This window comes from Delphinapterus leucas, chromosome 3 (genome assembly GCF_059928025.1).
Source record: "Delphinapterus leucas isolate spDelLeu-1000000601 "Yukka" chromosome 3, BTC_Dleu_Yukka2, whole genome shotgun sequence".
Lineage (NCBI taxonomy): Eukaryota > Metazoa > Chordata > Mammalia > Artiodactyla > Monodontidae > Delphinapterus > Delphinapterus leucas.
In genome coordinates this window covers 59,128,927-59,144,815 of record NC_143131.1, presented here as the reverse complement: position 1 = coordinate 59,144,815, position 15,889 = coordinate 59,128,927, and the positions used below count along the sequence as shown (strand labels likewise).

Below are 15,889 nucleotides of genomic sequence, written 5' to 3'. Positions count from 1 at the left end.
CCATAGGAAAGTGCCAGTGATTACCTTACTGAAAACTCATTTTAAAACAATAGTAAATGATTCAGTAACAGGTGTGCTTCTAACCTCTGTTTTGAGAGTTCGCGTTTATTGAGTTCATGTCTTGACAATCTATATTTGGAAAAAAATGAATAATTCTAATTTCTTAATACTTATTATAAAAATTGGGACCAAAAATTATACTTAGATTATAATGTCCTAGAGATGCTAAAGCAAAGGAAGCCAGTCCATAATCTGTACACTTTATTTTTCATAAAAACCTGTATTAAGTTGCTAACACTTGATTTGAACAAAAACTGATTAATAAGTATGTTTTCCGTTCATCATAACCAAAACTTTGTAAAGCCTTTCACTATCCAGGAATCATGGATATTGTAGATGCTGATAGACTTGGGTACAACATGAGTTCTATCTTTTCTTAAATTCAAATTTTAACAGCATGTTAAAAAATAAACCTCAGATTAGAGGTTAAAGTTTTTACATGAAAGTTTATTTTTGTTGTTAGCCTGATTTTTAAAAAATCCATTTGGCAATATTCAGGAATAGGAAAGGGGAGAAAAGGATAAGTAAAATTTGTTGGGACCTAGTGATGGCGGTGAGAATGTTACTGTATTTCATTTGGTCTTTGCCAGGGTCCTGTGAGGTTACTGGTGTATACCCATTTTACAAGTGAGACTGAGGCTTAGAGAGGTTGAGGAGCTTGTACAGATTCACACAGCTAATAAATGGTGAAGCTTGGATTCAGACCCAGGTTTTTCTACCTCTGGAGATTGTATTCTTTCTATTATGTATAGTTGCTAATAAGAGCACTGTTTGCATACGTGATTGAAAATGATTATTTTGTATACATTAAGTTGATATAATACTTTTAATTTTTTTCTTTCAGATGTTTTAATACCCAAATTTGAAGAATACACTGTATGCCATTCTTATAAAACCAAGGGGAAATCATGAAGAAATGTTTTAATTATTGAAACTACAGTTGAAATCATGGCTACATCAGCAAATTTGGATATTGGAGCCCAGCTGATAGTAGAAGAGTGCCCCAGCAGTTACAGTCTAACTGGCATGCCAGACATTAAAATAGAACATCAGCTGGACTCAAATGCAGAAGAAGGATCAGCTCAGGGTGTTTCCATGGGGATGAAATTCATACTGCCTAACAGATTTGATATGAATGTCTGTTCTCGGTTTGTGAAGTCCTTAAATGAAGAAGATAGTAAAAATATTCAAGATCAAGTTAACTCTGACCTGGAGGTGGCATCTGTCCTATTTAAAGGTTGAAAGTTATGGTATAAATATCTGCATTTGTTTTGTTTTTGTTTATTTATTTTTTATTTTTTTCCCTTTCTGATCATGAGATTTTGAGTTTGCGAAGAGTTTGGAAGTCATCTTTAATTATGATTTTCTAGAATCTCATAGAAACCAAAATTAAATAATTTCATGTTATATAATGTCCATAAGTATATGTTGATTTTTACTTCTTCCTTGACCTTTGTTTATTTACAAATTCTCTAGTAAAGTTTATTATTGTACCTTTTAAAATTATAGGAGAAAAAAATTTTGTGCCTTTTGTAAATGAATTAACTCCATGAATATGTGATTGGCATTAGCTTCCAATGCTTTAATACAGTGAAATCTGTCATCATATTGTAGATTTACTTTTATAACAATCTATCGAATAAAAAAAACTAATCTCTGGATAAAATTGCTCAAGATTAATATTGATTTTTTTTTCTGGAACTTTTACTAGTACAGTTTTTTTTTTTTTTTTTTTTTTTTTTTTGCGGTACGCGGGCCTCTCACTGTTGTGGCCTCTCCCCGTTGCGGAGCACAGGCTCCGGACGCACAGGCTCAGCGGCCCTGGCTCACGGGCCTAGCCACTCCGCGGCATGTGGGATCTTCCCAGACCGGGGCACGAACCCGCGTCCCCTGCATTGGCAGGCGGACTCTCAACCACTGCGCCTCCAGGGAAGCCCACTAGTACAGATTTTTTATGGCAAAAAAATAGTATCACTTGAGAACCAGTTAAAGATATTATACATCTTGTATTTCTTTTTTAATGTAAACATTGACATAGAACTTTGAAATGCTTTGTTATTAAAATATTGTTTTAATGTGTTTAAATTAATTTTACTTAGCTGAATGCAGTATCCATACATCTCCTTCTCCGGGAATTCAAGTAAGGCATGTCTACACTCCCTCTACAACAAAGCACTTCTCACCCATAAAACAGTCAACTACTTTAACCAACAAACACAGAGGAAATGAGGTCTCAACCACACCTCTGTTAGCAAATTGTAAGTATTTCCCACTGATGTATTAGAATATTGTTATTACTAATGTAATGATTTCAAGAGTTTGGCTTTGAAACATTATTTTCATTAAATGCATATTCTGTTTTGGAAAGCTTAAGTGATGTCCTGATAGTTTTAGTAATTTAAAACTCACATATTATTGCATATTCAAATATTTCATGTTTTATGTTTCTCTGTTGAGAACAAATACAGATTGAAATATTCTTAAAACCTTCATAATTTTACTATAAAAACAATGAGTTATTCTGAACTTTGTGCAAAGCAAGACATTGTGTTTTTGTGTTCTTGGAGTGCATTTTATAAACTAGATCACTGATCAACAAATGATTTGTAGTAAAAGCTGAGCGATGTCTACTATAATTTCGAATTTGAATGTAATATGAATATGAAATCACCTCTTTAAAAACTTTGAATTTACAATTTTTTAATGTAGAATTATTCTAGAAGAAACAAAATGAAGGGTTTTCTCTGTAAACTAGAAAATATTCTATATAGTACGGGTTTCTTAATGAGAGGAAACCAGTTAGCAATTTGATGTTAGGAATTATATTTGAGAATATAACATAAATGCATCTGTATTCTAAAGCATGGTGAAATATATGTTTTTACTTTGGAAACACTGTGTCCCTCCTGATTTTGAATTGTATGCTGTAGTAGGTAAGCCAGAACGAGTTCATGACTCTAACTCTACCTAAGAGCCATTTCTGTTTTATTTATGTAAATTTGCATATGCCTCCCAATTGCTTTCCTTTCTGTATTAAGGCCACCCAGTCATATCATCCTAAATCAAGGATCATGTGATACTGATTTTTAAGATGAACTGTCATAGAACAGTACCTGTTTGGCTTTGTTTTAAAATAAAGAGATTGTCTTAAAATATGCCAACCATAGAATTTTTTTTTTTTTTTTGGCCACGCCGAGAGTCTTAATGGGATCCTAGTTCCCTGACCAGGGACTGAACCCCGGGGCCCCGCAGTGAAAGCGCCGAGTCCTAACCACTGGACCACCAGAGAATTCCCCAACCATAGAATTTTAGGAAAAAAAAACTAGGGATCATGTGGTTCACATACTTCATGTTAGACAAAAATGTTTAATCAGGTCTCCAGGGTCACACAGCTAATTAGCCACAAATAGGTCTGTACTCAAGAATTTCCTGTCAGCTAGTTTTTAATTTACTATCTTAGTCCTCCAAAAGTTAAGAAATACCCATGGCCTCTTGAAATAATGATATTTGGGACTTAAATGAATACAGTCAATTAAAAAACAAGAGTCTTTTAGACCCAACTTCCTTATAAGTTTGGATAAAGAGATACCATGTTAAAAATTAAGTACCTAAACCATTTCTTTAATTCATAAGATCAGTAACAATTTGCATTGTTAATAATCAAACAATTTGCACATTCACTGATAATAACACTTTGCAGATGTCAGAATTACCTTAAACATATATGAGTCAATTCTCAGACTCTTAGATATTTAAGGTAATTCTGACATCTGCAAATGTTAGGCTATATTTTAAGTTAGATTTTTTTAGACAATAAAATGATAGTTCGTGTTTTGGAAAGGAAAATTGCTACACAGGCATGAACAATGAGATGATGAAAGTGTACCTACAGATATACATGAAACTTTTTATGGTATTGTTTCAGCTTTGTCTGTTCACCAGTTGGCTGCTCAGGGAGAGATGCTCTACCTGGCTGCTCGTATTGAACAAGGTACTAGCCTATTTTTTTAGATGTATTTAAAACAAATTTAATAGGATTTATCAGATTTGTTATTGTTTTCTTTTTATACAAGAAAGTATAAAGACAAAAAAAAAATAGTTGCATAACCTCACCAGGCAGATAACCCAATAGATACTTTAAAAAAAAATAGTGATATAAGATATAGAAGTTAAAGCTTCCCTTACCACCCTCGCCTTTTCTGCAGAAGCAAACATTATAAGTTTCTTATATTTTCAGAAGACTTTTCTGGAAAATATTTATACTTGGGGCAATATGTGAGAGTATAGTATATATGTGCTTTTTTTTATTTACACAAGAGGGAAAATATACACACTGCATTGCGCTTTACTTTTTTCACTTAAATTTTGAGATCTTTCCATATAAGCACATAAAGATCTATTTCATTCTTTTTAATAGGTCTGTGATTTTGCATTGTATTGCATATGCATATACTATGTTTTTTATTTTTAACTAGTTCCCCTGATGGTAGTTGATTCCAGTTTATTTCTATTAAATAACAATATTGTTGGCATTCTTTTAAAGTATATCCATAGGGTAAATTCCTACAAGTATATTTGCTGGGTCAAAAGGTATATGAATTTTTATTTTTATATACATTGCCAGATGTTTGCCCTGTCCTCACACCAGAGTTAGTGTTTCTACTTCCCCATACCCTCACTGACACAGAATATTATCAGACTTTAATCTTTGCTAATCTTATGGGTGAAAAATGGTATTTCATACTGGTTTTGTTTGCCTTTTTAAAATTATGATCTATTTGAATTTCTTTTTGTGTTAACTGCCTGTTTTATATTGATTTATATGAACTCTTACCTAAATTAAAGAAGTTCACTTTTTGTTTATGTTGAATCTAGTTTTTTCCCAGTTTGCCATTTTTCCTTTGACTTTATGATGTTTTCAAACACAGGCTTAACATTTTTAAGTGGTAAATTTATTTTTTTCTTTGTGACTTCTGAGTTTTATATCTTGCTTAGAAAAGATTTCCTATTCCAAGATTATAAATAAGTTCACTCATACCTTATTCTAGAACTTCTGTGGTTTCCTGTTTACATTTCAATCTTTGACCCATGTGGAATATGTTTTGGTGTAATGAGGTAAAGGTGGAGCTTAACTTTTATTTTCATTTTTCAAAAAGTTAGCCAATTGTCCCAACATTATCAATTGAATGCAGGGCATATGATTAAAGAGTGGCTTTTTTTTTAATCATGTCATTCTTTTATAAGAAAGACTTCATCATTATATTCCTATTTGTTTATAAACATTTGAAGGTTTTATTCTCAATCTACTATATAAATTTAGGGAAAAAACTGTGGACTTTATACCTGGTAGACTGAATCTAGGGAACAAAATGGGTTTTGAGGTAGAATTGCATAGAATTGTGTTTCAGATTATTCAGTCTTCATTCATATTATATTATGTTAGCAAACCACCAAAAATTTTAAGAGACTCAAAGGCAGCAGTATTGGCTAGAGAGTAAAAATAGCTTTACTAATTTGGGGCTTTTTATAATATGTATTTATGTAATGCTAAGGGCTATCGTATAACCTCATTTTTATTGTGATCCTCCCAGCTAACTACTGAGATAAGCAAGGTATTATTCTGGATATTAGAGGAATTAAATGACATGCCCAGAATCACACTGCTAGAAAGTGACAGTCAGGATTCAAACTCTGGTCTCCTGATTCTGTGTCCAGTGTTCTGTGGACTGCCCTGTACCTAGCATTATGTTGTGTCTGGTAGTTTATACTTTAAATAATGTGCTATTTGAACTCAGCTACGTACCTTGAGGCACAGTTTAATGCATTGAGACTGGAAATTGCAAAGACACACAGCACTTCAGTGAACACAAGTCAGCACAAACGTGAACCTCATTGGGTAATATAGTCACCTTTTTAGAATGCCAGTATTTTCATAGAGATATTAATATGTGGTTGTTAAATTAGATCACAAAAATTGCTTTTCTTTTAAATAGAAAATGTTATCAATCACACGGACGACGAAGGATTTACTCCTCTGATGTGGGCTGCAGCACACGGGCAAATAGCTGTGGTAGAGTTTCTACTTCAGAATGTAAGGAAAATGCCTCAGAAAATGTATATGTACAGTTACTTAAGTTCAGTTAAGTATTTAGTAAAGTTTTTACATCTCCAGCCAGCTAGACGTAATGGTAGAGGATCCAAAAAATGTTTACATGCTCTTCATATTCTTGTGGAGCTTGCATCTGGTTGAGCAGGCAAGTGTAGTCGTCCATGAAGCTGGAGAGAGAAGTGAGTGCCCAGCCCTGCTAAGCACGATGGGAACAAAAGTCCTGTCAGCCCTGTAGGAGAAGCTTCTTGGAGAAGATACAATTTGACTCCAAAGTGACAAGATAGTTAGGATTGAGGTAGAGGGAGGAAGGCAGGCCTCCAGACAACCTTGATAACAGAACGCCCAGGAGTAGAAGTTTGTGTTCTTTCTTTATTAACCCCAGAACATTACCTGACCTAAGTGTTGAACTGTAATTATTATTGACAGAAGTAACAATATTCTTGTTTTCATAAACTGAAAAGTCTTTTATCTCTATTTCCCACTGCAGGGTGCTGATCCCCAGCTTTTAGGAAAAGGTCGAGAAAGTGCACTGTCATTAGCCTGTAGTAAGGGCTACACAGATATTGTCAAAATGCTGCTGGATTGTGGAGTTGATGTAAATGAATATGACTGGGTGAGTCTGTAATACTGATTTTTAAATTACTGGAACAAACTCTAGGATTTATTTGGTTTGGGGAGACACAATAAGCTTTATTAAACCCTTGGAAGAATAATTAATTACCTTAGTTAATTAAACAGCTGGGAGAAAAAGTTAATGTCCTAAACTCAATTATTAGTTCTGATTAAGTATTCTTCACAAAATATTAAAATTACCTTAAACTACTTTTACATGCCCAATTCACAGGAGCATTAAATTATTTGAATCTTGCTCACCTTGAAAAACTAAATCACCTTTCCTTTTGCAGAATGGAGGGACGCCTTTGCTTTACGCTGTACATGGAAATCATGTGAAATGTGTAAAAATGCTCTTAGGTAAGCAGATAAAAGTGGAAATATTTAGAAAACGCCACATGAAGACATTATTTTTTACAAGCTAGCCTCAAGAGAATCCTGAACTATTATTAAATACGTTATTCACCCCTGGCGCACCTGCTGCCCTAAGGTTCCCATGTAAGCCGTAGCTCCATCACACAGCACGCCTGCAATCGCAGTATCTGTCCTTATTGCTTCCTTTTAGGGATCACATGTGAATCCTCGGCTCTTTTCTCTGTCCACAGTGTCTTTAAGCCTGAGTGCTGTCTGTAGTGGTGTATTAGTTTCAGTTGCTCTAGAGGATGCCTGTATGTTTGAAGTGTCTTCCCTCCGACCCACCAGAGTGAATTCTATGCCCTCTGTGTACTCTGTACTTTGTCAGACCATCCTGAAAATACCTTCCAAATTTGCAGAAAATCTGTCCCGCTAATTGCGCATGAGCCAGTGATAGACAAACATATCCATATTTTCATTTTATTTATGTAGATTTTTCTGTTTTGGTATAGAAAATGGAGCTGACCCAACAATTGAAACCGACTCTGGATACAATTCTATGGATCTAGCTGTAGCCTTGGGCTATAGAAGTGGTAAGTGGTTTAGAACTCTCAGGTTTCATTTTAGTAAAGTTATATAATAATACAAACCAGTGGTCCAAACTATTCTCATCACTTGCAGTTATAGAACATGCATGTTATCCTAACTCCTGACATATACTTTCAACTGTGGGCAAAATCAATAGATTCCTACAAAGTCTAGAAATGAGTTTGTTACTATTACTTTTCACCATCCCAAATAATTAGTTGCTGGAGGATACGTGTACACCTATTTACAAGATGTGTTTAACATTTCACAGCAAACTATTTATAAAATGCTTTATAGTTGCCCTTTCTCTGTTCCTTAGAACAACCTTGTATTCTGGACTCTCCTTCAGTTTCAAAATTTAGAAACCAAGAACAGAAAACCCAGTAACTTGGACAATTACTAAAGTCAGTGACAGACTAAGTTTGAAGTATTGCACTGTAATCTTATTGCCCTCAGACTATGATTATACCCTAATTAGAAATTATTTTAGGAAAATGTTGGTGATGTTAAGTTGAATTTGATAGTTTTTAAAAATTTTGTAATCAACACGCTGTTGTCTTGATCACATGTGTGTTCTAGTTCAACAGGTTATTGAGTCACATTTACTGAAACTGCTTCAGAACATCAAGGAGTAGACATAGTCATCAGAAAGTGTTGTCTGCCCTTCCGTTTACTTTTGGCCCTTATAAATGATAGTTTTGTTTACTTATAAATTTTTACCTCAGTTGCAATATTGACTGATTTTTAGTAAGTTTTAATAAATATTCCTCTGAGTAATTCACTGGTTTATAATAAAATTAATGTTGATGCTTTTTTATAAATGTGTTTTACCGCATATTTAAAATTATAAATGAGTGTTTTGTGGCATGTAAATTTTTATGGTACAGATAGTTATCTGTGTTTGTATCAAGTGCTGTAATTTAACATTTTTGGAAATTATTCTGCCCTATTCATCTTCACTCTTGTATTAACTCATTGACTTTTTATAGAGTTTGCTATAAATCCATAGGAAAAAAATTTGTTATTATTGAATTTAAAAATGCACAGTGTGGTTGTTTACAAAATGGTATTATAAATGAATAAAGTACTTTTCTTCTGTTAGTTTGCATGCAGGTTGTTCTTTTTACATTGCGTAAGATTATTAAGGTATCTCTTTGGGATTTTTAGTTTAACCCTTCTGTCCTGCCAGGATACTCCATTAGATCAAACAATATAATTAAAATAAACCGAATGTTAATTAGTCAACAAAGACTTATTGATTGTCATTTCTAGAAGTATATTGAGAATATTTTAACCTTGTGAGTAAGTTTTCAGTAGGAAAAGCCCTCTGTGAAAGAGAACTCATTTCTTCAATAAAAGTCAGATGCTCTTTCCACTAAATTCCACTAAAGGAGCATTATAAACTCGTGCTACACCAACATCTGGAAGAGAGCCACGAGCTAGAAGTTGACATGACCACTGAGCGTGGGACTTGGGTTAAACCACTTCATCTGGAAGATAGGTGTGATGGCAGTTATGACAGTTGGGTTGTAAGCCACATAAACTTGATCTAGCTAATTTAAGCAAAAAGGAATTAATGGAAAGTCACAGAATGGAAGGAAAAGCTGAAGAAGCAGGCAATTCCAAAGGGATGAAACTAGGCCAGGGATCTCAATCAGGAAGTCATGGCCAGTCATTTTGGATGCCGCTTTGGTAATGCTTAAATCCCCTTGTTTATCATTCTGCTCGGGATTAAATTTTCCAGGAGGCAGAAATCTACTTAGCATGGGATATAAATGCACCACTGTATGGAGTTGAGGGGAGAAGGGGATGACTGGTTAACAACCCACCATTGCCCCCAGACCACCTGGAAAGCAGGAGGCCTAAAGGAAAACGACAGGAAGAAAAAAATGATAGATGTTCACTCCAAAGGCAAGCTAAATCATACGTGAAAATAGTACTAATGCTTCCCCCCTTGTCAGGCATATGCTTTAAATTGATTTTACCTAAAACCATTCACCCGTCCATTTGGTTCCTTTTCTTATTGATGGCACATTATCCATGAAGTGTTTGTTACTTCCTGTTCATATTATAAAGTAACAAAATCCAATGATCCCTTTGGGCACATCACTCAGTATTGTTTGCAAGTGCTCTCCGCAACTGAACAGCAACCAAACAACCTATGCTGGGATTGACTCTAAAATAACCACTCCTAATCGGACTCAGGTCGACAGCCAACAGATCTCAGAGAATATCTTGAACAAAATTCCCCTTTCCTATTCTATCACCTTTTAGCCTCGGGGTCCCTGATAACAAACCCCAGAAAAATCCCTTAAGAAATAGACACAGTTAATTAAAACAACAGGAATGATACTTATGGGCCAGTTCTGAAATTCCTCTTTTAAAAATTAAGTACCTTGGACTTCCCTAGTGGTGCAGTAGTTAAAAGAATCCACCTGCCAATGCAGGGGACACGGGTTTGAGCCCTGGTCTGGGAAGATCCCACATGCCGTGGAGCAGCTAAGCCCATGTGCCACGACTGCTGAAGCCCGCGCACCTAGAGCCCGTGCTCCGCAACAAGAGAAGCCACCGCAATGAGAAGCCCTCGCACCACAACAGGAGAGTAGCCCCTGCTCGCCACAACTAGAGAAAGCCCATGCGCAGCAGCGAAGACCCAACGCAGCCAAAAATAAATTTATTTTAAAAAAAATCAAATACCTTTTAGGTAGTGTTAATTGATTGCACAAAAACTTATTTAGAGCTTATGTACCAGACACTGTGCTTGATGTGAGGATAAAATACTGAGCAAAAATAGACACAGTCGTGCTGTCAAGGCATTCACTGCCTAGTACAGTACTAGGGCTCATTACTGCCACAGAGTGAAATACACTAACAATAATTTTCAAAAAGTTTAAAAACATTATTCTATGTAAATATAAATTGAACACCTGTCAAAGATTTTATTCAACTAATTGGTAAGGAAACCAGTTAGATGTTAAAACTAATTCCAAGAGCTAGATATTTTAGGCAATGTTAATATAAGCTTGCTGAGTTAGACACAAATCTGATGGACATCCAACAAGGCCATAAACCGTAACCTTTGAGGCTATCTTTTCCACTGGACAGAAATTACTGGCATCTCTATAGTATAGAAATCTACAAACTAACACGTGACTTCACTAAATCCGGTACTTTTAGTCAATAGTAAGCAGAGAGTTGAACTAAGTAGTTTTCCCCAGATTAGTGGTTCTCAAATTTTAGTGTATATCAGAATGATCTGAGGGCTTTTTGAAAATATTGATTGCTGAGTCCCACCTACAGAGTTTCTGATTCAGTCAGTCTGGATTGGGACTCAAGAATTTTAATTTCTAACAAGTTTCCAGGTGATGCTGGAAATGGACTATCCTTATGTGAACTTGAATTCATAAAATGTTTCCTAGCTAATGATTTCTGTAAGAAAAATATTTTTCTTAATACTCTAGCACACTAAATACCAGAGGAGATTCAGTTTCTTTATCTTCTGGGATTTGAGGGAATATTTGATTCATGTAAGTGACTATCTTTATAAACCAATCTAGTTTTTTAATACCCTCCAGTGTTAGGAAGATATTTCTCTTACACAACAAGAGGTAAAGGTCTTTCTTAATTATAGACATGCAGACACACAAACAGAGGGAGAGCGTCTAGCTTTGTCTATTAGCTACAAATCAGAAGTGAACCAGAAACAAAAGCTTAGAGTTATTTTTCTTCCAGTGAGCACGTAGTTCTTAATTGATTTAAGGTTGCAAATAGAAAAATAGATTTTTTTAAAAAGAGCAAAAACAAAAAAGAAAGAAGACTACTAAGTGGATTCTCTGTCATCTTCCACCCAACAGAGAACAGGTCTTCATTATACACCCATCAGAGATCACCAAATAGTCAGACCATAAGAGCAAATCCCCAATCATTGCTGACACCAATTCAGACTAACTTACTGAAGGTGTACAAGCCAGACATAAAAAAAAATACGTAATATCAGCAGAAAAAGAAAAAAAGAACTAGAGAGTCAGAAAATTTAAAGTTCTGTTGCCACCCAGTATTCACTTCAGAAGCCAAGAAAAGATGTGCAAGCAAATAGATTTAATTTGTCTCCGTTGGGTTAATCCCCTCAAACATCTCAGTGGATGACCTTCAAAACTGATCAAATATAATTTTCTAAAGGTTACATGACTCATGCGAATAAAATGAACACATGACAAAGATTTAATTCAATTTATTAACCGATGATGTAACCGAAAGTGGGGTCCAACTGCTCACTGCTCAATAAAGAGGCAAGGTTGGTGGAAAGGAAAGTGTGCTTTATTTTGGATGTCGGCATCCGGGGTGGGGGGTGGGGGGTGCAGACTCCTGTCCAAAGGCCGAATCCCACCACCTACAACCAGGGAGCAAGAGCTTTTATAGATGGAAGGAGGGAGGGGGCTACATGCAGAAACAGCACCGACAGCTCTGACAGGCATCTTGAAATTGGTCATCGGTGGTCTGACCAGCGTCATCTTAAGTACAATTAATCTTCAGTTCCAGGGTCGGTTTGTTCCCATTTTCTTGAGGCCAATTCTTGGAATTGTGGCAGCTTATGTCATGGCTACAGTCTGGTCATCATGTAGTTAATTTCTTCCACCTGATGGGGGTTTCAGTCTCTATAAGACAGCTCACAGGATATGGCTCAGAATACTATCTATATTGCCCTTGAGGAGGAACTAAAGTCCTTGACTATGATGCTTAATGACTAAACTATTATTATTGGTCTCCTTTTTTTTTTTAACATCTTTATTGGAGTATAATTGCTTTACAATGGTGTGTTAGTTTCTGCTTTATAACAAAGTGAATCAGCTATACATATTATTGGTCTCCTTTGACTGTTTTCCTTTGTTTCTGCATTTTCTCACTTCTCTGATTAAACTTATTCTTTGGCTAAAGTTTTTTCACAGACAAAAGGCAGGCTGTGGACACGAGGCGGCGGGGGCGGGGGCGGGGGGAAGGACCATAGTGTCCTGCTCCGTTTCAATGAGGAAACCAGTAAGATATGAAAACTGGCTCTAAGAGCATTTGAGAAGCTGAGCATTTTTAGCAATGTTAAGATAAGAGTGCTGGGTTATAGACAAATCTGACTGTTGTCCAACAGGGACAGAAATTATCATTTGGGTGATTTTTTACACAAGACAGAAATTATTTGCTTCTCTACCAGACAGAAATATCCAAATTAACATGTAACTTCACTAAGTCTGGGACCTTGAATAAATAGTAAATGGTGAATCAAATTACATTTCTCTAGGTAATCCTTGGGTGGCCTTCATCTCACATGACATTGAAAAAGGATGTGTGGCCATGACCCTTTTTAGTACTTCAGTGAAAGCCAGCCTGGGAGTAAGGTAATCACCTTTGTAATGGCTCTTCTGTCATCAGCTGACAGGTAGACTAATATAAGCCTCCTAGTGTTGGTGACAACGCCTCTCTCACATTCTCCTCCAGACTAGACCATGTAATTCATTTTCACTTTCACTTTCACTTTTTCCATGGTGAAAGAAGCTGTGAACCAGAGAGCTCAATGAAAAAGGTTAATCATTTTAATATTCTTGAACTTTCAAAAAATATTGCCAATAGCTTGAAGAAAATGTTTGTTTTTATGGAAGATGTAATGGAGGATGTTAATCATTAAACTATAAAGATTTTTAAGGTTTATAGCTTTGCATTTTCTCTAAAATCCAGTTAGCCTACTGATTTTAGAAAACACTATGATTTCATTACCATTTCCTGTCTCTTTATCCATACCTAAAGTTAAAACTTTAAATTCTTTTGTTAGAACAAACTGGTTGTATATTAATACACTATATATTTACGTTTCATGCAAGTTATATCATTGAATATTTATATTTCCAGTAGGTGGCACTGAATGCACTTCTGTTAGGTGGTTTCCTGTGTGATAGATAAAATGTTTACAAATCTGATAGTTGTAAAGAGAAAAAAAATAGAATGAAAGGCAGGAAAAACTCTGGCTATTATAAAACCCTTAAAGTAAGTGTCCTTTCTCTTTAATATTCAGATTTTTTTCTGACAGTCCTTCTCAGATTTACATACCTAATAAGAGTTTCAAAAGTTCACCGCCTTACTCCTTTGTAGTGGATACTCTTGATAAAACTCGGGATGGCAATAGTAAGTTTTCACATTTTTTTGTTGCTTAGAAATTTTTACAATACGTATAGATTGGTTTTAAAATAACAATAAAGATATGAAAAAGGACTGTAACATGATTGAAACTTTTTTAGGTGTGTGTTTAGACAGGAGATGCAACCATTTAAGAAAAGGGGTACAGCCCACAGATATCTGTGTAAATGTTTTTTGATTAAAGTAAACTTCAGAGGTTTACGGTCTGCTGTGTAGATTTTCCTCTTCAGACAGTAAAGCCTTTTCTGAGCTGTGTAATAGGAGCTGGTGCACAAAAACGCGATCCACCTGCATTATTATCATGTCAGTGATGGGAAGCATGAAATTATTATTGGTGATTTTATGCTCTGTGGGATTGAAACTACGATTGGATACGTAATTATTACACTGAGAACAGACCCTCCCAAACTCACTGCCTGCTGAATTTTCCTCTCTGTGAAATGGAGTACAGACCACTATGATACATTTGCCCCACGTTTTATTTTTTATTCATAAATTCAGTGAAATTGTTCATTCAGATTCACTCATGTTAGTTTATGAACCTGGGAAGTATCTTAAACTTGTAGATGTTTCTGTTATTTTCCTTCTTCACATTCCCCGAGAATAGTTGGATATATTACATATCCCAGAATCAATTTGTGGAAAGTATCTTGAATACCTTCTTGGTGCTTAATTGATTTTATGTTCACCATCTCTCCTCCAAAAGGTTAAATGTTTGAAACAAGAAATTTCCTCTAACAGTTATTCAATCCTTCGACACACATTTATTGAGCCCATACTCTGTGCTGATTTGGACTGGGCCCCAGGGATGCAGTGGAGACCCACACAGACCCAGTGCCCTGCCCTGCCCTGCAGATCTTACATAATGATCTGCATACCGAGCGAGTGTGGCTCTGCTAAAAATCATCTCCCCTCATCCCATACATCCTGAGGACAAGTTAAAAATGTCATGTACTCAGATGAATGGATAAAGAAGATGTGGTACATATAGACAATGAGTGCAACATGGATGCAACTAGAGATTATCATACTTAGTGAAGTAAGTCAAAAAGAGAAAGACAAACACCATATGATATCACTTATATGTGGAATCTAAAATATGACAAATGAACCTATCTATAAAACAGAAACAGAATCATGGCCATAGAGAACAGACTTGTGTTTGCCAAGGGGGAGAGGGTTGGGGGAGGGGTGGAGTGGGAGTTTGGGATTAGCAGATGCAAAGTATTATATATAGAATGGATAAACAACAAGGTCCTACTATACAGCACAGGGAACTATATTCAATATCGTATAATAAACCATAATGGAAAAGAATATAAGGAATGTATACATATGTATAACTGAATCACTTTGCTGTACAGCAGAAATTAACACAACATTCTGAATCAACTATGCTTCAATTTAAAAAAATGTCATGTACTAATTGAAGTATGTTCAAGGCTCAAATATGTCTATTACTGGGTTTCCCATATACCACTTGTTCTGCTGTGTCAAAACATCAGTGCTCTTATTGACACAACAGAAACTCCTATGTCCTGAGGGGAACCAGAGGGCCCAGAAATTTAGAGTGATGGAAGAAAGGTCCATTCCAAGGGCAGCTGGTTCTCAATTGCCACGGTGGAATTATCTGGAGAGGTTTAGAAAACACTGAGGCTTGGGCTTCCCTGGTGGCGCAGTGGTTAAGAATCCGCCTGCCAATGCAGGGGACACAAGTTTGATCCCTGGCCCGGGAAGATCCGACATGCCTCAGAGCAACTAAGCCCGTGCGCCACAGCTACTGAGCCTGTGCTCTAGAGCCTGCGAGCCACAGCTACTGAAGCCCACACGCCTAGAGCCCGTGCTCCTCAGCAAGAGACGCCACCGCAATGAGAAGCTTGTGAACTGCAACGAAGAGTAGCCCCCGCTCGCCGCAGCTAGAGAAAAGCCTAGCTGCAGCAACGAAGACCCAACGCAGCCAAAAATAAAATTAATTAACTAACTAAA

General features: G+C 36.0%; 1 protein-coding gene across 8 annotated transcripts in view; it reads left to right on the top strand.

The window, feature by feature from the left end:
• ANKRA2 (ankyrin repeat family A member 2) overlaps positions 1 to 15,889 on the top strand; it is a 33,509-nt gene that overhangs the window by 2,193 nt on the left and 15,427 nt on the right. For 4 of the 8 annotated variants that reach the window (XR_016392706.1, XR_016392705.1, XR_016392704.1 and 1 more), the window contains exons 2-8: positions 905 to 1,297; positions 2,160 to 2,318; positions 3,986 to 4,051; positions 6,054 to 6,151; positions 6,657 to 6,782; positions 7,075 to 7,141; positions 7,648 to 7,728. Coding sequence is in view for 5 of the 8 variants with exons in the window: in XM_022595117.3 (XP_022450825.1) it covers positions 1,009 to 1,297; positions 2,160 to 2,318; positions 3,986 to 4,051; positions 6,054 to 6,151; positions 6,657 to 6,782; positions 7,075 to 7,141; positions 7,648 to 7,728 (886 nt within the window). In the remaining 3 variants the exon portion in view is untranslated. Of the gene's footprint in view, positions 1 to 904; positions 1,298 to 2,159; positions 2,319 to 3,985; positions 4,052 to 6,053; positions 6,152 to 6,656; positions 6,783 to 7,074; positions 7,142 to 7,647; positions 7,729 to 8,042; positions 8,825 to 15,889 lie in introns of those variants that run through there. The other 4 variants (XM_089909008.1, XM_089909007.1, XM_022595100.3 and 1 more) reach the window with 2 other exon arrangements.